At 44.3% G+C, this 25,487-nt stretch overlaps 1 protein-coding gene across 1 annotated transcript in view; it reads left to right on the top strand.

Moving 5' to 3' along the window:
• Window positions 1-25,487, top strand: part of SLC22A16 (solute carrier family 22 member 16) — an 86,263-nt gene that overhangs the window by 22,390 nt on the left and 38,386 nt on the right. The window contains exon 2 of the mRNA XM_040350238.1: window positions 7,435-7,911. Within this exon, the coding sequence (XP_040206172.1) occupies window positions 7,435-7,911 (477 nt within the window). The remainder of the gene's footprint in view (window positions 1-7,434; window positions 7,912-25,487) is intronic.

Below are 25,487 nucleotides of genomic sequence, written 5' to 3'. Positions count from 1 at the left end.
GGGCACACGGGCATGAGGGAAGGGGGACCAACTGTGCCCTGTGACACACTACACATCCTAAGTGATCCCTTTTATTTATATGCAGTGGCCAGTACATTGTGTACGAACAGGACAGAGAAGGCTGAGCCTGCTCCGCCTCCCATCTTATCCCTCCTGAGTCCACGCCCTGACTTGCACAAACTGCTATGAAAGTGGCAGATTAAAATGTAGAGGACACAGCAGGTGTAGATAATGGCTACCTGAGCCTAGGAGAGACCAGCCTGTGGCCATGATTGTGAGTAGCAGGCTTATTGAACTCCCCTCTCCTTCTCACCCTCCTCTCTCTCACCCCCCACTCTCCCAATCTCTCTTTCTCACCCCACTCTCTCCCTCACCTCATCCCTCTCTCTCTGACCCTCCTCTCTTTCCCTCACCTCCCCTCAATCTCTCTCACTCCCCCTCTCACCCCTCTCTCCCACCTTCCTCTCTCTCTCACCCCCTCAACCTATCTCACTCCACGCTTGCTCTCTCTCACCCCCTCTCTCTTTCTTTGACCCCCTCTCTATATCACACCTCTCTCTCTCACACCCCTCTCTCTTACCCTACCTCTTTCTCTTACCTCCTCCTCTCTGTAACCCCCCTCTCTCTCACTCCTTCTCTCTAACCCCTTCTCTCTCTCACCCCCTCTCTTTTTTATCCCCTCTGTCTCCTCTTTCTTTGACCCCTCTCTCACTTCCCACCTCTCTCTCCCTTCCCTCTCTCTCCCTCCTCCCCTCTCTCTCACCTCCTCTCTCTCTCTCTCTCACCACCCCTTTCTCTCTCACCTCCCCCCCTCTCGCACATCCCCCTTCTCTCCTCTCTCTTTTTCCCCCTCCAACTGTCTCTGACATAAAATATAAAATGTATTAAAACATAAAAAAAAATGTTATACATGTCAAAAGGTTTCTTTAAAAGGGTCTGTGTGTCTATAATGTGTGTGTGTGTATCACTGGCGGATCCAGGGGGGGGGCAACAGGGAAATTGCCCCCCCCCCTCGAGACAATCATGTCACATTGGCTTTTTGGTACAAGGGATGGTCTCTGACCATCCCTTGTACCATGTCTGCAGTCTCTGACCATCTCTTGTACCATGTCTGCAGTCTGACCATCTCTTGTACCATGTCTGCAGTCTCTGACCATCTCTTGTACCATGTCTGCAGTCTCTGACCATCCCTTGTACCATGTCTGCAGTCTCTGACCATCTCTTGTACCATGTCTGCAGTCTCTGACCATCTCTTGTACCATGTCTGCAGTCTCTGACCATCTCTTGTACTATGTCTGCAGTCTCTGACCATCTCTTGTACCATGTCTGCAGTCTCTGACCATCCCTTGTACCACGTCTGCAGTCTCTGACCATCTCTTGTACCATGTCTGCAGTCTCTGACCATCTCTTGTACCATGTCCAATCGTCTACAAACTATGGGATAGATTTATGGCATTTATATTTAAATATTTTTTACTAGTAATGGCGGCGATCATTGATTTTTTAGCGGTACTGCAAACATTGCAGCGGACACACCGGACACCTAATTGAGTTCTGTAAGCAACACCTTATTTTCTGTCAGTGCCCCTCCCGAGATTAGACTCTGGATCCGCCCTTGGTGTGTATGTATATATATGTGTGTGTGTGTGTGTGTATATATATATATATATATATATATATATATATATATACACACACACACACCCACACGCATGGGTGTTTATGTTTTGGGGTGCACACCCTAATGTAATAGGCTGCGCACATTCAATGCATTGTGCATATGCATTCAGTACATTACAATACAAGAATCAATAATCTCCTACAGTTATGTCTTATCTGCCTCATATTGGCGCTATATTCACTAAAGCATGCTATAAGCAAGAGGACAATTTGCATATTGCAGAGTGGAGTAGGGAAATGCCAGAGAGGAATTACTTTGAGCAAGCAAGAGCTGTCTCTTTCAGCCAAAAGTCCATGTTTCAAAGCCACTATCTGTGGTCTTTGTTTCTTACTAAGTATGTATAGGGCTGAAGTACATTGCCATAAGCCTGGTACACACTGACGTTTTTTATTTTCATTAAACCCAGTGGGCTAAACAAAAAAAACTATAAAGTTTTCATGGAGCTCACTGTGGCAACTATGGGCTAGATTCACGTAGAATGGCTTAACTTTGTGCGGGCGTAATGTATCCTATTTACATTAGCCTCCGCAACTTTTACAGGCAAGTGCCGTATTCTCCAAAAAAAGTTGCGGCGGCGTAGCGTAAATAGGCTGGCTTGACCCGACGTGATTGACGTTTTTCCCGAACGGCGCATGCGCCGTCCTTGGAATTTCCCAGTGTGCATTGCTCCAAAGTACGCCGCAAGGACGTCATTGGTTTCGACGTGAACGTAAATGACGTCCAGCCCCATTCACGGACGACTTACGCAAACAACGTAACTTTTTAAAATTTCGACGCGGGAACGACGGCCATACTTAACATTGGTACGCCGCACTTACGTCACCATATAGCAGGGGTAACTATACGCCGGGAAAAGCCTAACGTAAATGGTGTATCTGTACTGCGTCGGTCGGGCATACGTTCTTGAATTCGCGTATCTAGCTGATTTACATATTTTGACGCATAAATCAGCGTACACGCCCCTAGCGGCCAGCGTAAATATGCAGTTACGATCCGACGGCGTAAGAGACTTACGCCTGTCAGATCTAATAGATATCTATGCGTAACTGATTCTAAGAATCAGGCGCATAGATACGACCGGCCGGACGCAGAGATACGCCGTCGTATCTCCTCTAAGAATCTGGCCCTTAGTGTTGTTAGTGCAGCGATCTCCCCGCTGAGCTATTGTGTTCTGACAGAGGGACTGCCCCCCCTCCAGAACACACCGGTCAGCGCTCGCAACTATTGGCTACCAGTGCTGTTTTTTCAGCATGTCCGATCGACAGAAACCGTACATTTAGGCTGCTTCTGTCTGACAGGCTGCTGTTTCCATTCCTACCGTGTGATTACCAAGCAAAATTTACAGTATCACAAACTGCACATTCAAGCAGTTCTGTATCTGGGAATTATACACCTGTTACTATGTTTTGTTTTGTTTGTTAAAGTGATAGAGTCACTTTAACAACTGTTGAGATAAGATATCGGCCACAGAGGGAGTGCATTTGTAACAGACCATAAGTATATACCGTATTTATTGGGGTATAGCGTGCTCCTGCGTATAGCGCGCACCCCTAAATTTGACCAGAAATTCCTGTGAAAAAAAGATTTTTGTACTTACATTTTGGTGTCTTGCACGGCGTCCATCGGCGGCCTCGTCGGGTCCGGCATCCGTCTGCGGCTTCGGGTGTCCTCTTCGTCGGGTCCGGCGTCCTTCTGCGGTGTCCTCCTCGCTCGTTTCCCGCTTTCCCACGCCGGGTTTGAATACTGCGCCGGCATATACCGAGCACAGTACACTCGCGTATAGTCGGCAATGCTCACGCTGACGTGAGCGCGAGTGTAGCTGAGACTGCCCGACTATACACGAGTGTACTGTGCTCGGTATATGTCGGCGCAGTATTCAAACTCGGCGCGGGAAAGCGGGTATCGGCATATATCGCGCACCCACGATTTTGCCCTGATTTTCAGGGCAAAATAGTGCGCGGTATACGCCGATAAATACGGTAATTAGCAAATATGGCTGTAAACTTATATAAGTTATAAAAGTTTATAAAATAATTTTTAGAATATTGAAGACATTTCACATTGTTCCAAGTGAGTTAATGTATGCCCCCCCCCCCCTTTTTTGGTGTGTTGACAAGTATTGTGTAGCATGGGCCCATTTCCTTTTGGTCAAGTCCACAGACCAAAAAGTACCTGATGTTTTTGTGATTACAGCACACTAGAATACATCTCTACTTACATCCATACCCTGTGGTTTGTTGAAGGTTCATGTGCAGACTTTACTGCATTGAATTGCATTCCTGGTGTTCTTGCTGTTTGCTATTGGGGCACTTGTTTGTGTTTGCTCCCAAGTCGGCTCTGTGTGTCCATTGACACAGATAAATGACAGGGTAGGAATTAGTGTGGGGAGGTTGCAGGGCTTAACATTGCCTTGAGCAGGGGTAGAGGTTCCATGCACAGCCTGGCGCCAGTTTTTAAAGGAGCCCCACAGGAGCATATGAACCATTTTGCAGACTACGATATACTTGCAGGCACCATAAATTGCCTTTCCATGATGTGCAGGCGATTGGAGAAAGAAATTGCATGGAGGAGGGCCCAAGAAAATGTTTTTCCCAGTGTCCAATCAATATTAAAGACGGCCCTGCCTACAATCCAATTGTTAAGGAGCGATATAGTTGCTCTTATAAAAAATAATTGATTTGCTTGATCAAAGTTCTTTGTAAATGCCTGTGACAAAACAAATATCACCTTACCAAGGTACCACTTTGTAGCATGCTCAAACAGTTTTTAAAATCCTCTCCCTTTAAAATAAGTAATGTGCAATGGTGCTTACAGGTATATACATTGCCCTCTTTCAACTTTTTTAATTAGACCCCTCCAATCCATCTTATTCATGAAGCGAAAGAGTTGCTATCTTTTTTTTTTTTTTTGTTTGTTTTAAATGTCAACCATTTACAAGTTCTCATAGGAAAGCTTTAGAGAGATACATGTTGGTTTTAAATAGAATCAAAGGTTAAAGCCTAACTAAAGTCACATAACAAGTAATCAAATAGTATCAATGTTTATAGCCTTACCTCCACTTTTTTGTTAAAGCAATTGCACAGTAGAGTTAGTCGAACGTTTGGGGTCGAGCCAAAGTTCGGCCTGAGCATCGCCTGTTCACCCATTTAGCGAACACCTGAATTTGTAGGGCGCTCGGCAGGATGTTCACACTTTACAGTGCATTCTAGGGCCCTAATTAGGGCACAAAGCACTGTCAGAGCCCAACTGAGTTACTAGAGTACCTTGGCATGTTGTTGAAAACAACTCGAGGAAGAGGTTTTCCTTCTTTGGGGAAAAATCCTAGAGGTTCAGGAAATAGTTTACATAGTAATAAGGAGAACCTCAATGATGGCGAGGGATCACATGTGGGTCCTAGGATTGCTTTCAGTCAGAATTCCAGCAGACGTGGGTAAAATGCCACTGAGTATTCCAATACAACTTTCTCCATCAGTGGAATTTTCTGTCAAATGCGATAAGAAGGTCCCCTGGTGGACGGAGCCCCGCAATCTGTCAGACAGCAAGCTGTTAGGTCAGATGTCAAAAATCGTTCTTACCACAGATGCCAATCAGGAAGGCACGGTGTGCATTGCCTGGAACCCTTTGATGCAGCTGTGGTCCCTAACTTCCAGTCACCTAGAACTGGAGTTTATTCTTAAGGTCCTTTGAGAGCCAGTTGCTGGGCCAACATGTAAAGATCTTGTCAGGTAACAAGATGGCAGTGGCCTATGTGGTCAGAAAAGGAGGACCCTAGAGTCTTCAGTCGTTAAAGATCTCCCTCGAACAGAGCAACATATATAGTCGCTGACTATGTCATACCTGCTCAGGAGCCCAGAACATAACAGTGAACAAGATCGGTAAGGTTTTCTGTAATCACAATGAATGGTCTGAAAGTTGAACTGGTGATTCCATCGTTGATAGTTCTGGATCTCTTTCTGAATATCCTACTGAAAAGGCCTTAAAGGGGTTGTAAAAGTACAACAATTGTACCTTTACAACCCCTTTAACTCATTGGCTTAGAAATTGAAAGGCGGTGGTTCAAGAGGTTAGACAGAGTTATTGAAACTTTGTTAAAGGTCAGAAAGTTTTCCATGAACTAAACCTATTGCAAAATTTGGCATGTGTTTCAAAATTTTGCCATGGCTAGGAAGTTTGATCCTCTGTTTCTTTCGGTGTCTCATCTTTTGGACCTTAGATAAGGGTCTGAGCTACAGCTTGTTAAGTGTACAAATTTCTGTTGTGTCTGCATTGACAAATAGGAGCTGTACTTCAGAGAACCCAAATTTTATTAAGTCAGATCATTCACATAGGGTGGGGGATTTGACTTTGATCCAACGTGATATTTAATGGGCTGAAGTAAAATCTTAGTCGGACGAAAGTAGTACAGAAACCTTTTTCAAAGTCGAACCAACTTGTGTCGGACCAGTTAAGACTGCTCTCATAGGGAAACATTGACTTTTACAAGACATGCTACATGAGCCCCCAATGTCGGAGCGTATGTCGTACAAGTGTGAACCGGACACATTCATGATAGGAAAAAAGCATTCAGAGGCTCACTATCTGTGGCTGCTTTTACTTCATACAGGGCACTGGCAGATATTTTACACAAAGCAAAAGCTCTAGGTAATATTTTATTATTATAAATGAACAAGCAGTGTTGAATAGTCATTCATAATAGTGACAGATAACTCAGTTTGGAAAGGGGGTGGGGCTCTGTGATGGCTGTACCTCCCCCCACAGGAATGCCCATAATGTGGGCTTTAGAAGAGGGTGGAGCTACAGTTAGTATTAAAAAGTGTGTTTTGGGGACAACAGGGCTACTAATCAGAAAAGTAGTAAGTGCTATATGCACTTAGGGCCAGATTCTCATACAGCGGCATATCTATAGTCGGGCGTAACGTATCCGATTTACGTTACACCTCTGCAACTTAGACGGGCAAGTGCAGTATTCTCAAAGCACTTGCTCCGTAAGTTGCGGCGGTGTAGCGTAAATCGGTTGGGCGTAAGCCCGCCTAATTCAAATGTGGAACAGGGGGGGCGTGTTTTATGTAAATAACTTGTGACCCGACGTAATTGCGCATGCACCGTCCGTGGACATATCCCAGTGTGCATTGCTCCAAATACACCGCAAGGACGTATTGGTTTCGACGTGAACGTAAATTATGTCCAGCCCCATTCACGGACGACTTACGCAAACAACGTAAAATTTTCAAATTTCGTTGCGGGAACGAAAGCCATACTTAACATCGGTATGCCGCATATACGCCTCATATAGCAGGGGTAACTTTACGCCGGGAAAAGCCTAACATAAATGGTGTATCTGTACTGCGTCGGCCGGGCGTACGTTCGTGAATTTGCGTATCTAGCTGATTTACATATTTCGACGCCTAAATCCGCGTACACGCCCCTAGCGGCCAGCGTAAATATGCAGTTAAGATCTAACACAAATCTATGCGTAACTGATTCTAAGAATCAGGCGCATAGATACGATGGCACAACTCAGAGATACGACGGCGTATCTGGAGATACTCCGTCGTATCTGGAGATACTCCGTCGTATCTGGAGATACGCCGTCGTATCTCCTCTGTGAATCTGGGCCTTAGTCTTCCAGGGGGTTATAAAAAATTATTAAAAAAATGGTGATAATAGTTCTTTAAATGATTAAAGGCTTTACTGACAACTGTTTTCTTATTGCTAAATCTATGGTGTAACTTATGTTTTATGTTCTGTTGCAGATTCCAAGCATACATATACTTTGCTTCTGCTTTTCAAGCAATCTCATGTGGCATTCACTATCTGGCCTCTGTGTTCATTGCTGTTACACCAAAATTTTTCTGCAGACCTCCAGGAAATGCCAGTCGGATATTATTCCATAATGACTCTTTCTTTGAGTTCCGTGAAGTTTGGGATCTGTGGACATCACCAAATGATTATCTTATTGTCCAACAAGAAGATGGGGACATCTGGGAACTGCAGCATTGTAGGAGGTTTAAACTTGAAAATAACGTAGATCTGATGTACAAGTCTGATGAAAATAAGACTCTCTTTTCCTGTACTGATGGATTTCATTATGATCTTACTAATTTGGATAGTAGCATAGTAACGGACTGGGATTTGGTTTGTGACCACGAATGGTTTGCTAAATTAGTTCAACCCACCTTCATGCTTGGAGTGCTCATCGGAGCAGTATTCTTTGGTGACATTGCAGACAGGTACAGTACATGCATGCAAAGAAAACAATTCTTGTAAAAGTCTCATCACCATGTTACCTACTAGAAGTGGCTGTGAGATGGCTAACCTGGCTCTAGCCTCTGGCCCTGAGCTAAAACTAGTTGCAGAATTCCAGACCAGAAGGAACGGGGTCAACCAAAATAACAGGAGCTGCATATAAACTCCTTTTCAATAAGTGGGTTAACCTAGGTTACCACTAAAAACATACAGTAGCACAGACCTAGCTATCTGGCTCTGTGCATGTGAGATATTAACAATAGGACAGAGATACGTCTGTCACACAGCTTTAGATACACAATCAAGAAGCTACGGTTAAACTATTAGAACATAGGAATACTTGCCCACAATTCTTTACTTCTGGTTTAGGTGAAAATACAGCAGCAGTAACAGACCCTGTGTGTAGAAGGTCATATTGTTCAGTTAACCCTCTCCATTTCCTTGTTCTGGACTTTCTGACCCAGACACACAGAGACAGTAATGCCGCGTATACACGATCGGTTCGTCTGATGAAAACGGTCTGATGGACCGTTTTCATCAGACGAACCGATCGTGTGTGGGCCCCATCAGTTTTTTTCCCATCGGTGAAAAAACGTAGAACCTGTTTTAAAATTATCTGATGGTTAAAAAACCGATAGAAAAAAACGATCGTCTGTGGGGAAATCCATTGGTTAAAAACGCATGTTCAGAATTAAGTTGACGCATGCTCGAAAGCATTGAACTTCATTTTTCTCAGCACGTCGTTGTGTTTTACGTCACCGCGTTCTGACACGATCGTTTTTTTTAACTGATGGTGTGTAGGCAAGACTGATGAAAGTCAGCTTCATCAGATATCCGATGAAAAAATCCATCAGACCGTTTTCATCGGATGAACCGATCATGTGTACAGGGCATAAGTGATGTACATAAATAATTTCTTTTAATCTTAAGATGCAGAGCTACGTACACACAGTAGAGGGCAACATATCCCTGCAGAAGGCTAATTCCTGCTTGCAACTTTTGTTATGTGACTTTCATGCAATTTCTCATGTATTTCAGTGAGCTACTCTATGCACATTTCTCACCCAAAAGAAAATCCTACTCCTTTTTGGGGACAAGTTTAGTGCAATTTGTAAGTGCTTGTTTTGATGTGATTGATGTGTTATTCTGACGCATGCCCATGGAGACAGAGTAGCACCGCATTTGGGGTGTCATTAAGAATATTAGCACATTTATTGCACATTTTGCAGTGATTTGAAACTGCAAGAAAATTCGCTATTGTCTTCCTGATTCTCCTCCCAGCCAATCAGGAAGCAGGTCCTGAGACCCGTCACCTGATTGCCCGAGAGGGGAAGCAATTCTATTGGGCGCCTAGGAGGAGGTGGGAGGACCCACATGGCGGGATCCAACGTGATGCTGAGAAGGAGGAGACCCAGGGGAAGCTTTTGCCGGAGGAAGTGCTGTCTGTGACCTAGATGGGGTAAGTGCGGGGTTGGTGACCAACTGACCAGGGATTGGGGGGTTGTGGGTGACCTGACTGACTGGGGGGCGTTGTAGGGGACCCGATCGGGGGGTGCCTGTGGGTTCATTATTTGCTGCCGCCTTCCCCCCCAAATATACCACCAGCCACCACTGCATTAGGGTAAAAAAACCTTCTGCATGCAGGTCACCCCCAGCCCTCCCTAAACAATTACCTGGGCCTGACCTTGATCCAATGATGTGCACAAGAACTGGGGTTTTCTCAGCTCTCTCTCTCCTCATTGGACAGAGATGCTGCAGCGGGAGCCATTGGCTCCTGCTGCTGTCAATCACAGCCAGTGAGCACAGAAGAGCATATTCACACAGCCCCAAATGATCCACAATGGCTCAAAATGTATAATGTCCAGTAATATTTAAACAGAATAAAGGTGATCAAAGCACTTGGATCTATTTAAAAAGGGTTCAACATCTTTACTAAGTAACTATAGACCTGTTAGTTTAACTTCTATAGTTGGGAAGATACTGGAGAGTTCAATAAAAGACCACATAGAAGAGTTCTTGCTGGAAAAAATATTTTAAACATCAGGCAGCATGGATTTAGGACAGAAGCTGTAAGCCAAATCTGATTTCTTTTTATGAGGAGGCAAACAAAACCTTGGACAGAGGGATGGTTGTGGATGTAGTATACTTGGTTTTTGCAAAAGTGTTTGACACAGTTCCCTGCACATGGCTAATGTTTAAGGTAGTTCACAGGTTTGGAAAAATCTGTTTGTAAATGGATAAAAAACGTATTCAGTTAGTAGTAGTTAATGATTCATACTCTGAGTGGTCTAGGGTTGTTAGCGGTGTACTCCAAGGTTCAGTGTTGGGACCTTTACTTTTTAATATATGTATAAATGATATTGGGTCTGGGATTAAAAGTACCATTTCAGTCTTTGCAGATGACACCAAGCTATGCAGAGGAAAAACATCCTTACAGGGTGTCTCCAATTTACAAGCTGACCTCAAGGCACTGTTTAATTGAGAAACTACAGTGCCTTAAATAAGTATTCATATCCCCTTGAAATTTTCCACATTTTGTCATGTTACAACCAAAAATGTAAATATATTTTATTGGGATTTTATGTGCTAAACCAACACAAAGTGGCACATAATTGTGAAGTGGAAAGAAAATTATAAATGTTTTTCATTTTTTTTTTACAAATAAATATCTGAAAAGTGTGGCATGCATTCATATTCAGCCCCCTTTACTCTGATACCCCTATCTAAAATCTATTGTAAACCAATTGCTGTCAGAAGTCACCTGTGAAATAGAGTCCACCTGTGTGTAATTTAGTCTCAGTATGAATACAGCTGCTCTGAGAAGCCCTCAGAGGTTTGTTGGAGAACCTTAGTGAACAAACAGCATCATGAAGGTCAAGGAACACACCAGACAGTTCAAGGATAAAGTTGTGGAGAAGTTAAAAGCAAAATATCCCAAGCTTTGAACATCTCTTGGAGAACTGTTCAATCCATTATTCGAAAATGGAAAGAGTATAGCACAACTGCAAACCTACCAAGACATGACCATCCACCTAAACTGACAGGCCGGGCAAGGAGAGCAAGCAAGAGGCCAATGGTAACTCTGAAGGAGCTGCAGAGATCCACAGCTCAGGTGGGAGAATCTGTCCACAGGACAACTATTAATCGTGCACTCCACATATCGGGCCTTTATGGAAGAGTGGTAAGAAGAAAGCCATTGTTGAAAGAAAGCCATAAGACGTCCTGTTTGCAGTTAGCCAGAAGCCTTGTGGGGGATATAGGAAACGTGGGAAAAGGTGCTCTGGCCAGATTAGATCAAAATTTAACTTTTTGGCCTTAAAGAAAAACGCTATGTGTGATGGAAAGCTAACACTGCACATCACCCTGAACGCACCATCCCCACCGTGAAACATGTCGTGGGGATGCTTTTTTTCAGCAGGGACATGGAAGCTGGTCATAGTTGATGGGAAGATGGATGGAGCCAAATACAGTGCAATCTTAGAAAAAAACCTGTTAGTTTGCAAAAGGTTTGAGACTGGGGCAGAGTTTCACCTTCCAGCAGGACAACAACCCTAAACATACAGCCAGAGCTACAATAGAAAGGTTTAGCTCAAAGCATATTCATGTGTTAGAATGGCTCAGTCAAAGTACAGACCCAAATCCAATTGAGAATCTGTGGCAAGATTTGCAAATTGCTATTCACAGATGCTTTCCATTCAATCGTACAGAGCTTTAGCTATTTTGCAAAGAAGAATGGCCAAAAATGTCACTCTCTAGATTTGCAAAGCTGGTAGAGACATCCCCAAAAAGACTTGCAGCTGAAAATGCAGCGAATGTTGGTTCTACAAAGTATTGACTCAGAGGGGCTGAATACAAATGCACCCCACACTTTTCACTTTTTTATTTCTAAAAAAAAATAAAAATCATTTTTTCCTGGCCAGCCTCACATCAGCACACCATGGGTTAATCCCTCCTCTGGTCCTCCAGTACCACCTTCTTCTTAGCTGATAAATAGGGGGCCCCTCCTCCCTTGCCCTTGTTCCTTTTTTTGGTCGGACTCCAGGCCACCAGACACGCTGAAAGAAAGAAGCTACAGACAAGAAAAAAAAAACCCTGCCGAACCAACCCACCCAAGTTCAAACCTCTCCTGGGACTGGAAGGTCCAGAACAATAAAGGTAGTTCCTTTTTATTACACTGGACGCTCTATGTGCAGGAGCTATGCGGGCAGATTAAGGCTTAAAGAGCTTACCATTTCCTGGGCTGTGGTGCTGCTGTATTATCATGCTCTCTAAATATCCGTGCCTTAGGAGCGCGCTGGCTGCCTTCCCTGCGTTTTTCTGTTGGGGGGTGTCTGGTATAGCCTGAATATAAAACTTAGAGAGCCAGAGGATTCAGTGCTGTTTGGTGGCTGGGCTGTGTCAGTGTGCACTAGGCTGTCTCCACTAAATGATTAACCTCATTTTTTCACACCTGCTCAGATATTCTCACAAATCCACTGCCACCCCGAGAGATTCCGTTACCAATGCAAGGTAAAATTACTAAAAAAAAAAAAAAAGCTTATTGGCTATGTCCTGTCTTTCATCAATACAGCATGAGCTCACCACAGCCCCAAAATGCACGAAGATCATCCGAAAGGTAGGAGGGGTCTACGGGGGCCACAAAACAAAAGAGTGCGACACCAGGAGGTGTTTTGTCTTTATAGGAGCAGAAGCCCTAAAACAAGACATTTGCGGAAGAAAAAGTCCCGCCACCGTTCAAAATCTCTGCATGCATCTGGGTCACACACAGTCCATAGTTCCCAATCAATGGCCAGTCCAGGCCGCAAAGCTGATCAGACCGCAATGGCGGCAGAACCTAACACGACAAGAGCCCGTCCTGATGAGGGCCGCTGCTGGGCATGTTTAGCGCCATCTGCCCCTGGAAAACTCTCATACGCAGATCCACAGATGATTCTATGTTTCCGGCATCACTGTCATTATGGCCTTGTAGCAGCATGAAAATCTTGCAAACTTTTTTTTTTATCTTCTGGAGATTTGGTGAACATAAAATGGATGAATTAAGTGGTCAACTTTGGGATTCTCCACTGAGATCTGTTAAATCTGCAGCCTGCACCTTCTGAAGTTCGGTGGGCTTGAGTGAAGGATCTCTGTTGCTGATTGGTAGGCAAAACCTGTCATTGCATAGGTTATGTGCAAATCTGATGGCCAGATTGCCACAATTACTATTTTCCGTTTTTGCCACTTTCCAGATGTGATCCATACAGAAATAAGGCAACATTCTACTTTTGTTGAGTGCACTAGAATGATGTGAACTAAGTAAATGGAATCAAAGTTGCCACTGTTTATGCGTTTCTTGATGCAGAGTAAAAAACACACTGGACTGCATCCGGTGTGAGCAAGTCCATTTTTTTTTTATCCATAGGATCTCTGGAAGACACTTGCTGTCCCAGACACTAGAGGGCAGCATCCACCCTGGAAGTGCAATGCATAAACATACGTCAGCCATCTTATTTGGATAAAGTTCAGAGAACTTGTTGCTGTAAATTGGTCTTCTGACGAGGTCTCGGTCATCCTTCATCAACGAGCGATTTACGCTCTGCCAGTATGGGAAAGGACCATCATTCATGAACGAGCGATTTACGCTCTGCCAGTATAGCAAAGGATCATCCTTCATGAACAAGCGATTTACACTCTGCCAGTATGGGAAAAGACCATCCTTCATGAACGAGCGATTTACGCTCTGCCAGTATGGGAAAAGACCATGCTTCATGAACAAGCGATTTATGCTCTGCCAGTATGGGAAAAGACCATCCTTCATGAACGAGCGATTTACGCTCTGCCAGTATGGGAAAAGACCATGCTTCATGAACGAGCGATTTGCGCTCTGCCCATTATGGGAAGAGACCATTCTTCATGAACGAGCGATTTGCGCTCTGCCATTATGGGAAAGGATCATCCTTCATGAACGAGCGATTTACGCTCTGCCATTATGGGAAAGGACCATCCTTCATGAATGAGCGATTTACGCTTGATCGTTCGGGGTGTTGCTTGTTGCGTGGATATTTGGCAGCATACGTTCTGTTATAGCTGCCTCAATAGGCCTTAGAATTTTGCACGACCACATACTTATTTCATTTCTCTGCCACTTCAGACTGCATGCAGGCCCAAAATGCACCCTGAGCTTGGCAAGGCATCTTCTATCATGCTGGTATAAACACATGGGCCAATCTCCTTTACCTGGCAGGACTGCACAGGGAGAGAAGCCTTCCCAACTGCAGATCTCCAAGATCATTTACCCCATTGCATGGGGTCTGGCAATTCATGGTACGGGAATACCATTTCCAATTCAAATGTCTACCCTTCAGAATCAGCACAGCACCTCGAGTCTCTCCAAGATCTTACCAGCTATCATCGCCGTTATATGTTTGAGGGGCATAAAGATCTTCCACTACCTAGATGACGTTTTGGTAGTGGCCCATGCAAGCGAGGAGTGGACAGCACAACGCGAAAGAGAACCTGGTTGATGGAGAGTGTGATGAGGCTGAAGCATTATGGGTGGAACTGCATACAGATGTGCGTAGTTCAAAATTAATCATTGGAGTTTGTTATAAACCACCCAATGTTAATGAGGAGGTGGAGACTCAGCTCCTTGCACAGATGGAAAGGGCTGCAAGGGCTGGGACGGTGATAATAATGGGGGATTTTAACTACCCAGAAATTGACTGGATTAATGGCACTTCTGGGACAGTTAAAGGACAAAAATTTAAAAACATATTGCAGGACAATTTTATGGTGCAGTTTATTGAGGCCCCAACTAGGAATGATGCTCTGTTGGACCTGATAATCTCAAACCATGCAGAGCTTATTACTAATGTTCAGATAAAGGAACACCTGGGTAGCAGTGATCATAACATGATTTCATTTAATGTTAACTATAAGCAAGAAATACATACAGGAAATATTAAAACACTAAATTTTAAGAGAGCAAATTTTCTAAGCATGAGGGCTGCTCTCCAGGACTTGGACTGGGAGGGACTATTGGCACAGATGAACACAGAACAGAAATGGGAATTCTTCAAAAAGACTGTGTGGAACCTCACTGCAAAGTATGTTCCCATGGGTAATAAGTTTAAAAGGCTAAAAATAAAACCTATGTGGCTCACGGTCAAAGTTAAAAAAGCTATAAACAATAAGAAAGTAGCCTTTAAAAAATATAAAAATTAAGGAACACTAGTGTTGTTTAAATGTTACAAAGAATATAACAGGATATGTAAAAAGGAAATCAAGGATGCAAAAATTCAAAATGAACGACAGATTGCAAAAGATAGTAGGACAAACCCCAAAAAATTCTTTAAATATATTAATAGTAAAAAGGTGAAGTCTGAGCATGTAGGCCCCTTACAAAATAATCTAGAGTGGGTGACTGGGGACAAAGAGAAGGCAAATTTATTAAATGCTTTCTTCAGCTCTGTGTATACAATGGAGCATGGGGGAGCTCATGTCCAAAATGGGGGTGGGAGTGACACAGCCCCAAATCCACAATGGCTCAAAAGTGATATGGTCCAGAAATATTTAGACAGAATAAAGGTGGATAAAGCACCTGGACCTGATGGCATCCACCCACGGATCCTAGGTGAGTTGAGCTCTGTCATTTCAAAGCCACTGTATCTAATATTTAGGGACTCATTAATGACAGGAATAGTACCACTGGATTGGCGTAGAGCCAATGTGGTGCCTATATTTAAAAAGGGAACAAAGTCTTTACCAAGTAACTATAGACCTGTTAGTCTAACTTCTATAGTTGGGAAGATACTGGAACGTTTAATAAAAGACCACATGGATGAGTTCTTGCTGGAAAAAAACTATTTAAGCAGCAGACAACATGGATTCATGAAAGACAGAAGTTGTCAGACAAACCTGATTTCCTTTTATGAAGAGGTAAGTAAAACCCTGGACAGAGGGGTGGCTGTGGACGTGATATATTTGGATTTTGCAAAAGCGTTCGATACAGTTCCGCACACACGGCTCATGTGTAAGGTAAGGTCTACAGGATTGGATATATCAGTTTGTAAATGGATAGAAAACTGGCTGAAAGACAGAATTCAGAGAGTCGTGGTTAATGATTCTTACTCTGAATGGTCCAATGTTATCAGTGGTGTACCCCAAGGTTCAGTGCTGGGACCCTTACTTTTCAATATATTTATAAATGATATTGGGTCTGAGATCAAAAGTAACATTTCTGTCTTTGCAGATGACACCAAGCTATGCAGTGGAATAACGTCCTTGCAGGATGTCGCCAATTTACAAGCCGACCTTAATGCTCTGTCTAATTGGGCGACTGAGTGGCAGATGAGGTTTAATGTTGATAAATGTAAAGTTATGCACTTAGGGACTAAGAATATGCATGCATCATACATACTAGGGGGAGTACAACTGGGGGGATCTGTAGTGGAGAAGGATCTGGGGGTTTTAGTTGATCATAAGCTCAATAATGGCATGCAATGCCAAGCTGCGGTTTCCAAAGCGAGCAAAGTCCTTTCTTGTATTAAGAGAGGTATGGACTCCAGAGACAGAGATATAATTTTGCCCCTGTACAAATCATTAGTAAGACCTCATCTGGAATATGCAGTTCAGTTTTGGGCACCAGTTCTCAAAAAGGATATCGGAGAACTGGAGAAAGTGCAGAGAAGAGCAACCAAACTGATAAGAGGCATGGAGGAGCTCAGCTATGAGGAAAGATTAGAAGAACTAAATCTATTCACTCTTGAGAAGAGGAGAATTAGGGGGGATATGATCAACATGTACAAATATATAAGAGGTCCATACAGTGTACTTGGTGTTGAGTTATTCACTTTACGGTCAACACTGAGGACAAGGGGGCACTCTTTACGTCTAGAGGAAAAGAAATTTCACCTCCAAATACGGAAAGGTTTTTTCACAGTAAGAGCTGTGAAAATGTGGAACAGACTCCCTCCAGAGGTGGTTCTGGCCAGCTCAGTAGATTGCTTTAAGAAGGGCCTGGATTCTTTCCTAAATGTACATAAAATAACTGAGTACTAAGATTTGTAGGTAAAGTTGATCCAGGGTAAATCCGATTGCCTCTCGGGGGATCAGGAGGGAATTTTTTCCCCTGCTGTAGCAAATTGGATCATGCTCTGCTGGGGTTTTTTGCCTTCCTCTGGATCAACTGTGGGTATGGAGTTGGGTGTATGGGATTGTATTGTGTTTTTTATTTTGTTTGTTTATTTTTTTGTGGTTGAACTGGATGGACTTGTGTCTTTTTTCAACCTGACTAACTATGTAACTATGTGTGGAAGATTCTATCCAAGTTTGGCTGAATTGTCAACAAGTCCCTCCCAGGAGATGGAATACCTAGGGCTTGTTTTTCATGCAAGCAAAAGGCTATGTGTCGCTACTAAGACGCAAAACAGCCGAGCTAGCCCGTGTAAACAGCTTGAGGAAGTCCTCATCGCTGTCGGCAAGGGACAGTATTACGCTTCTGGGAATGTTCACAGCAGTGATCCCAGCTGTTCCCTGGGCACGATTCCATACAAGGGCATTACAGGCGACTTTTCTCAGCCAGTGGGATGGCATATCACTTCACCAAAATATCTGCATACCGAGAAGGATCCGCACCAGAAAATCTGTCGCGGGGCATGCCCCTCACCCCCGGAGGCTGGATTCAGATAACCTCGGGTGCCAGTCTCCGGGGCTGGGGCGCTCACTGCCTCGGCAAACAGGTACAAGGCGTAAGGGGCCAAGATGGAAATCAGACACTCCAACCTCTTAGAATTTCAAGCAGCATATCTGGCCCTGCGGGCCTTTGAGGATTTGGTTCAAGGGGCCCGGGTCAAACTGATGTTAGACAACAGAACGGCGGTGGCATATATAGCCAAACAAGGCAGAACCAAGAGCTTGCCGCTATTGCAAGTGGCGACCAAGATATTTGTCTGGGCCGAAGCAAATTTGGAGGCCCTGACAGCAGCCTACATTCCAGGCAGCCAAAATTGCATTGCAGATCGTCTGAGTTGGGAGTTCCGCCACAAGAACAAGTGGGCACTGAGCGAAAAGGTCCTGGAAACAATCTTTTGCAAATGGGGGACACCCTCGGTGGATCTAATGGCGACCCTAGACAATGCTAAGACACCCCAGTTTGTCTCAAGGTTCCACTGCAACAAAGCGATAGCCCAAGATGCCTTCTCTATTCTGTGGGATTTTCCCCTAGTCTACCTTTTTCCACCGGTACCGCTAGTAATGAAAACCCTGTTGAAAATTGCGAGGGAGAAGGTCCATGCAATTGTAATTCTACCCTTTTGGCCACGGAGACCATGGTCCCCTCTGCTCCTAGAGATGACGGCAGTTCCCCCAATACGTCTGCCACTGAAGAGAGACCTCCTGCAGCAGGGCCAGTGGTATCATCCCAATCCGGGCAGGTTGCAATTGACGGCCTGGTTGCTGAATCAGCCAGACTACAGGCGCAAGGCATCTCAGAAGAAGTAATCTCAACTTTACTGAAATCTAGGAAGGCCACACCCAATGTTACTTACAACAGAATTTGGAGAAAATTCACATTTCCTTTACAACAAAATTTCTCCCCATTGGACCCAAACGTCACACAAGTACTGGACTTTTTAAAATCAGCTCTAAAAATGGCGCAAGGTATGTGTCGTGTGATTTTTTAGCCTCGGGACCATGCTGGCCCGAGGCTGCAGTTCGGCCTAGTAGGCCCAGTTACCCTGACTGGGGCCTACGTCATGAAGGTGATCCCTGTGCTGCCTGTCCTGCGGGAAGAAGCCACTCAATGGAGGAAGCCAGGGAAGGACCTGTCCTGGAAAGGACTGAGCGGAAGGCTGGTACTTTGGGAGAGGCCTGGTAACCTATTGAACGAGGCTCTAGAACTGTAAGGCTGGATCTCCGGGTATCAAATCCTGTGGCAGAGGATTCCGGAATACCTCATCTGAACTTGCAACCAGTCTGTGGCAGAGACTGAGATTATTCTTGTCTGTGCATCATCCCGGCTGCTAGGCCAGGTGAGAGGGGCCTATCCAGGTGAGCAATACCCACTTAAGAGAAAGTGGTAATTGTAGAAAGAAATGTTTGGACAGCCGCACTCTGGAAAAACCTTCTCGGTTGCCTTTTATTGATAAAAGTGTTCAAACACCACACATCACAGCAAAGACAGGGGCATACAGCTGATGTTTCGCACTACAATCAGTGCTTACTCATAGCTATTTATCAATAGAAGGCAACCGAGAAGGTTTTTCCAGAGTGCGGCTGTCCAAACATTTCTTTCTACAATTGCTTTGTGCATTGCCGGCACCTGGGTTTCTCTAAGAGGATACGGATTCATCCACATACCTAATTGGAGCGGTGACTATCTTCTCTCGAAGAGAAAGTGGTGAGTGTGACTTTGGAGTTTAGCAATTCCCCAGTGATCTGCTTTGTGCGCCTGAACCTTCCCCTGATCCTTCATCCCTCTACTTCTACAAGTTGTTTGAAAAGAAAAGCAAAAGAAAAGGAACTATAACTTGTGGACATTGAACTTTTTACTGACTCTCAACCTCTAGACGACGAGGAACGAGGTAACGTGCAAGGCCCAAAACTAACCAGCAGCTCCTACAGGGGTAGTGCTTCACTTTTTTGGTTGTAACATGACAAAATGTGTACAATTTTAAGTTGTATGAATACTTTTTCAAGGCACTGTAAATACAAGAAATCCATGCTAATACATTTTTTGAATGCAATAAATGCGTGTATACTGGCATTGTGGAAGCAGGAATCTCCCACTACAGTCTCAATGTGGTTAGCCAAAGTGCCTGAGATATATAACATGGAAAATATCACTACCGCTTTGAGAGGCAAATAAGTAAAATGTAGAATATGGCAAATAAGTAAAATGTAGAATATGGCTCTGTCCTAGTAGCGGCTGGCAATAACCACATGCAAAAATCCAACATGCTGGTTGTACCCAAGTTGAACATCAGCCTGCCAACAGATGGATCAAATCTGGGCTAGTCCCCATTAAACTGGCCAAGATTCCAACCATCTATGGCCGGTCCTAAACTGACCATAGATGGATTGAAATCTGACCAGTGCATGAGCGACCCAACGATTTTCTTCTTTCGACCAGATGAAATATGCTTTAAATAATCAGCCACTGACAAGCCAACAACTCACTTACAGAAATGGAGAACACAGGCATGACCTCATTAGCGGGCTGTTGTGCCTTTGTCAAGACGCAGTCATAGGGAGGAAAGGTGACTGATGAAGCAGAACTCCAGCTGCAATTTTTCTCCTGTGGAGTGCCATTACCAAAATGTCAGGCCTCGTACACACGACAGAGAAACTCGACGTGCTTGGCACGTCGAGTTCCTCGTCTCGTTTTGGGATGAAGCCGCCGAAGAGCTCGGCGGGCCGCCTTCTCCTATAGAACAACGCGGCCAACGAGAAAATAGAGAACATGTTCTCTATTTTCTCGTCGAGCTCCTCGGCGGCTCCATCGAGCCAAAACTGTACAGACGACAGAGATTCTCGGCAGAATCCGGGTTTTGACCGAGTTTCTCGGCGAATTCTGCCGAGAATCTCTGTCGTGTGTACGAGGCCTCAGAAAAGCAATGGTGTTACATGAGAGGATGCTTTCAGCTATTATAGTAAGATAAGACATACATATGGAAAATAATTTAGACCCTGGGATTTTTTCCAAGAGTTCCATTTAAACAATTTAAATAAAACAGGATTTTGAGGCAAACAAATCATTTAAAGGCCACTAAATAGTATTAGAACCCAGACTAGCTCTCTAAAGTTCACTCTGTACGCCACACTGCTAGCAAATGACAGATTTGCTAATTGTTTCGCTGTCAGATTTCCAGCTCTTCAAAGTGCAAACATCTTCTACACACAAACAAAATCACGTTCCACAGGGAGGCTGGGATTATGTGTTTTTATACCTTCATATGTGATGCAATCTGAATAGCTAACAGGAAGCTCTGGCCAAGATCAGAAGCCACTTACATGAAGCTTAGATTTGTTTCCACTATCTGAGATGTTGTAAATTTATTTGAGCTACCTTGCATAGCCCCTTTGTATTACTCAGCCATCTAATTTACCATAACCACAAAATACATTCTGTTCTAGTGTTCTTTAAAAAACATTATTTTAAAAATATTATTAATATTTTTTTATTATTTAGCTTTTTTTATTGTGGATAAACAAACAAACAACTGATCGGCCCATCCGAATAAATTATAAATGTAAATATTTTATTAGTAGAACAACAAGCAAGACTGTGCTTGTTTTACTTCATAATAAAATACGCAATTTAAGCTGGACATGCACGGATCAATATTCGGCTGGTTAAGCAGAGACCAGGGATCTTTGAATCGACTTCTAAACAACCACCCTGTCAGCACTGCAGTGCTGATCAGTATATTCTAATGGCAGATAAGTCTCCCCTCTGTCATGCCACGTACACACGATCATTTTTCGGCTTGAAAAAAAAACACGTTTTTCAGCCTCTAGAAAAGACGAATTTTTTTTCAACTTCATCATTAAAACGATGTTGCCTACACACGATAGTGGGAAAAAAATGCTCTAGAAAAGCACAGTGACGTACAACACGTACGACGGCACTATAAAGGGGAAGTTCCATGCGGATGACGCCATCCTTGGGGCTGCTTTTGCTGGTTTCGCATTTGTAAAAGACGATTCGCGCTTTTCTGTCTGTTACAGCGTGATGAATGTGCTTACTCCATTACGAACGGTAGTTTTACCAGAATGAGCGCTCCCGTCCAGGGCCATCTTAATAGCATTATGGTCCCCTGGGCAAAGTAATGCACTGGGGCCCCTACAAGCCTTCCACGATTTACACACCTACTCTACAACAAAATTTCAGCCTATACACAATATGTTGCTGTACTATACAAATAAAGATGACACGAGCATTACTATGAATTATTTATTTTTAATAAAGTATTTAGCACAGACATTTGAAAATGTTCTTTACAGAAAGTTATTGTATTAGTCCTTAAAATACGTGTATAAAAAGGAAAAAGTGCAAAACCAAACAATATATAAACTCCCTAAAATATAAAGAGAAAAAAGTGATACTAATATGTAATAACGATATACTTTAAAACAACATAGAAAAGTCCCAAAAGCAAGGTGCTCCAACAGTAAACGATATTACGGACACTAAAGTAATCATTAGATGCTTCTTTCCGGAAAGTAAAAGACAACGCCGCTTACCAGATTCGATAGAGAAAATACCATATTGGTATAAAAGAAAATTACTACAAATATTTATCTTCATCGCTTAGCAGAAACTTTGCGTATTTTCTTTTCCAAAAATTGTTTCATTATTCCTGCAAAATCAATAGTCTTCAATACATCACTTTCAATGCACATCAATGAAAGCCAGTTCAGACGTTGTTGTCCACTTGTGCTGCAAAGCTGATTTTTTATCAATTTAAGCCTTGAAAATGAACGCTCTCCTGTACAGTTGGTAACCATCATACACATGAATATTCTGAGTGCAATTTCAACATTGGGAAACACAGCTTTCAAGTCGTCTGAAATAATTTTTTTATATAATGCAGACAATGTCTCACAATTTTCATCAACACTTATGTAGTGGACGGAGGGACAGTGGGGTGGGCGGAGGGACAGTGGGGTGGACGGAGGGACAGTGGGGTGTATGGAGGGACAGAAGCACAGTGGGGTGGACAGAGGGACAGTGGGGTGGACAGAGGGAGAGTGGGGTGGACAGAGGGACAGTGGGGTGGATGTAGGGATAGAAGGACAGTGGGGTGGACAGAGGGACAGTGGGGTGGACAGAGGGACCGTGGGGTGGACGGAGGGACCGTGGGGTGGACGGAGGGACAGTGGGGTGGACGAAGGGACAGTGGGATGGACGGAGGGACAGTGGGATGGATGGAGGGACAGTGGGGTGGATAGAGGGACAGTGGGGTGGATAGAGGGACAGTGGGGTGGATGGGGGGACTGTGGGGTGGATGGGGGGACCGTGGGGTGGATGGGGGGACCGTGGGGTGGATGGGGGGACAGTGGGGTGGATGGAGGGACCGTGGGGTGAATGGAGGGACGGTGGGGTGGATAGAGGGACAGTGGGGTGGATGGAGGGACCGTGGGGTGGATGGAGGGACAGTGGGGTGGATGGAGGGACAGTGGGGTGGATGGAGGGACAGTGGGGTGGATGGAGGGACGGTGGGGTGGATGGAGAGACGGTGGGGTGGATGGAGGGACCGTGGGGTGGATGGAGGGACAGTGGGGTGGATGGAGGGACAGTGGGGTGGATGGAGGGACAGTGGGGTGGATGGAGGGACCGTAGGGTGGATGGAGGGACAGTGGGGTGGATGGAGGGACAGTGGGGTGGATGGAGGGACCGTGGGGTGGATGGAGGAACCGTGGGGTGGATGGAGGGACAGTGGTGCTCAGTGATAGGATGTACACATACCTCTCTCCTGCTGTCACGTTCTGCTGTGGGTTGTACTATAGCAGGGGTGGCAGTGGAGGGCAGTATAATAGGAGGGATGGCAGTGGAGGGCAGACAGTATGTTGGGAGGGGGTAGTAGTGAAGGGCAGTATGATGGGAGGGAGGGCAGTATGATGGGAGGGGTAGTACTAGTAGTGGAGGGCAGTATAATGTACAGCATGACTGGAGGGGTGCAGTTCAAGGGACGGAGCAGAGTGACCATGAGTCAGTCAGAGTCAGGGCAGTGCAGGGAGCATTTAGCTTACCTTTCTTCCAGCGCTGGAAAAGCCATCAGGGAAAAGAGCGGAGTCTGGGGTGGAGTCGGGGGCAGAGCTTAGGCGCGAGGCGGAATCCTCCACCGGCTCGCTCGGAATGCTGGGGCTCCACTCTCCTCCTCATCGTGAAGTGACAGGTTGTTAGACGCCAGTCGGGCTATGTCTAGCAACCAGTTGTTTTGGCAGTGAGCCAGGCAGTGTGTGAGGGGAAAATCAAGCGGTCTCGCCGGTCCGACACTCAGTCCCCACTCCCCACTGTCTCCCTAACTAGGCAGCCCCTGCGCTGAGCGCTCCACTGTGCAGAGAGACCAGACACTGTCTGCTGCTGTCCTTTCAGCTCTGCTGACTGCCGCATCCTGCAGGGCCCTAAGACCACTTGGGGCCCCTGGGCTGTGCCCGGGTGTGCCCGCCAGATAAGACGGCCCTGCTCCCGTCTCATAACTTGCTTCTGAGCATGCGCGGGTTTTTCACGTCGTTAAAACCCACACACGATCATTTTTTACAACCCGAAAAACGACGTTGTTTAAAACGTTGTTAAAAAATAGAGCATGTTCGAATTTTTTTTTGGTCGTTTTTCGGAACCTGAAAAATGCTGTGAAGCCCACACATGATCATTTTAAATTACATTTTTAAAAACCTTCGTTTTTTACAAGCCGAAAAATGATCGTGTGTACGCATCAGAATACAATAGCTTAGCAGGAAGGATTCCCTCATCCACATTGATTGTGTGAATGGGAGAATCAAGTCGGTTGAATGAAAAAAAAAAAAAATATTCCTCAAAGGGGTGCCTTAGTAAACTGCAAAAAGTAAAATTCAAGATATTATGTAATTTCCCTCATTAAAAAAAAAAATCCACTTTTCAAAAAGGTCCAGTTCTACAAGAAATCTACTGCACATTAGGCCCTCGCATAAACATAAAAGTAAAACAGTGAACAAATGTTACAATACTAATTAATGCTAAGGCCTCTTTTCCCATGGTCATTCTGATCAGGTCCGGCTATCAGTTTTTTAGTTGGATCTTATCGTAAGAATCATTCCTCCCTATAGACAGTTGACTGAAAATTGATTTGTGTCTGTTTACACCCACCTATCCAATTGGGTTAGCTAAAAAAAGCTGGCCGTAGAGCAGAGCAGGCTCTGTCCATGTCCTCTCTTCAAAAACTGAATGGACACGAATGTGTCCTCTACCCGCTGTGCTCCCATCAGCGGGGGATCTGTGAGCTGATCCTCTGCTGATCGGAACAGAATCTGCTCCATGTGAAAGGGGCCGAAAGGGGCTCTAATGCCGCGTACACACCATCACTTTATGTGATGAAAAAAAATGACGTTTTTAAAAACGTCACTTTAATTGACTGTGTGTGGGGGAAAACTTTGTTTTATGTCTTGTAAAAAACGACCAAAAAAAATTGAAGCATGCTTCAATTTTATGTGTCGTTTTTCAAAAGTGCACTTTTTACTTCACAGAAATTGACCGTGTGTAGCAAAAAACGTCGTTTTCTAAGACGTTTTTTTATCCACGCATGCCCAGAAGCTACTTAGGAAGCAAGCTTCAATGGTAAAATGTGGTGAACGTAACCTCGCTTTGCAAGATCATTGTGAGAAAACGATGGTGTGTAGGCAACTTCGTCTTTGAAAATTGAAGTTTCAAAAACGTCATTTTTTACTTCACAGAAAGTGTCGTTTTTTTTCATCACCTAAAGTGATGGTGTGTATGCGGCATTAGATATTATGCTTACATCTCAAACATATAACTTATAAACACTTGTCTAGTATAATATTAAAGCTTGTGATATTTTAAGACACATTTATAAATGGCCTG

This window comes from Rana temporaria, chromosome 4, assembly GCF_905171775.1.
Source record: "Rana temporaria chromosome 4, aRanTem1.1, whole genome shotgun sequence".
NCBI classification, from domain to species: domain Eukaryota; kingdom Metazoa; phylum Chordata; class Amphibia; order Anura; family Ranidae; genus Rana; species Rana temporaria.
The sequence above is the reverse complement of the archived record's forward strand: the minus strand, read 5'-3'. Positions and strand labels throughout refer to the sequence as shown.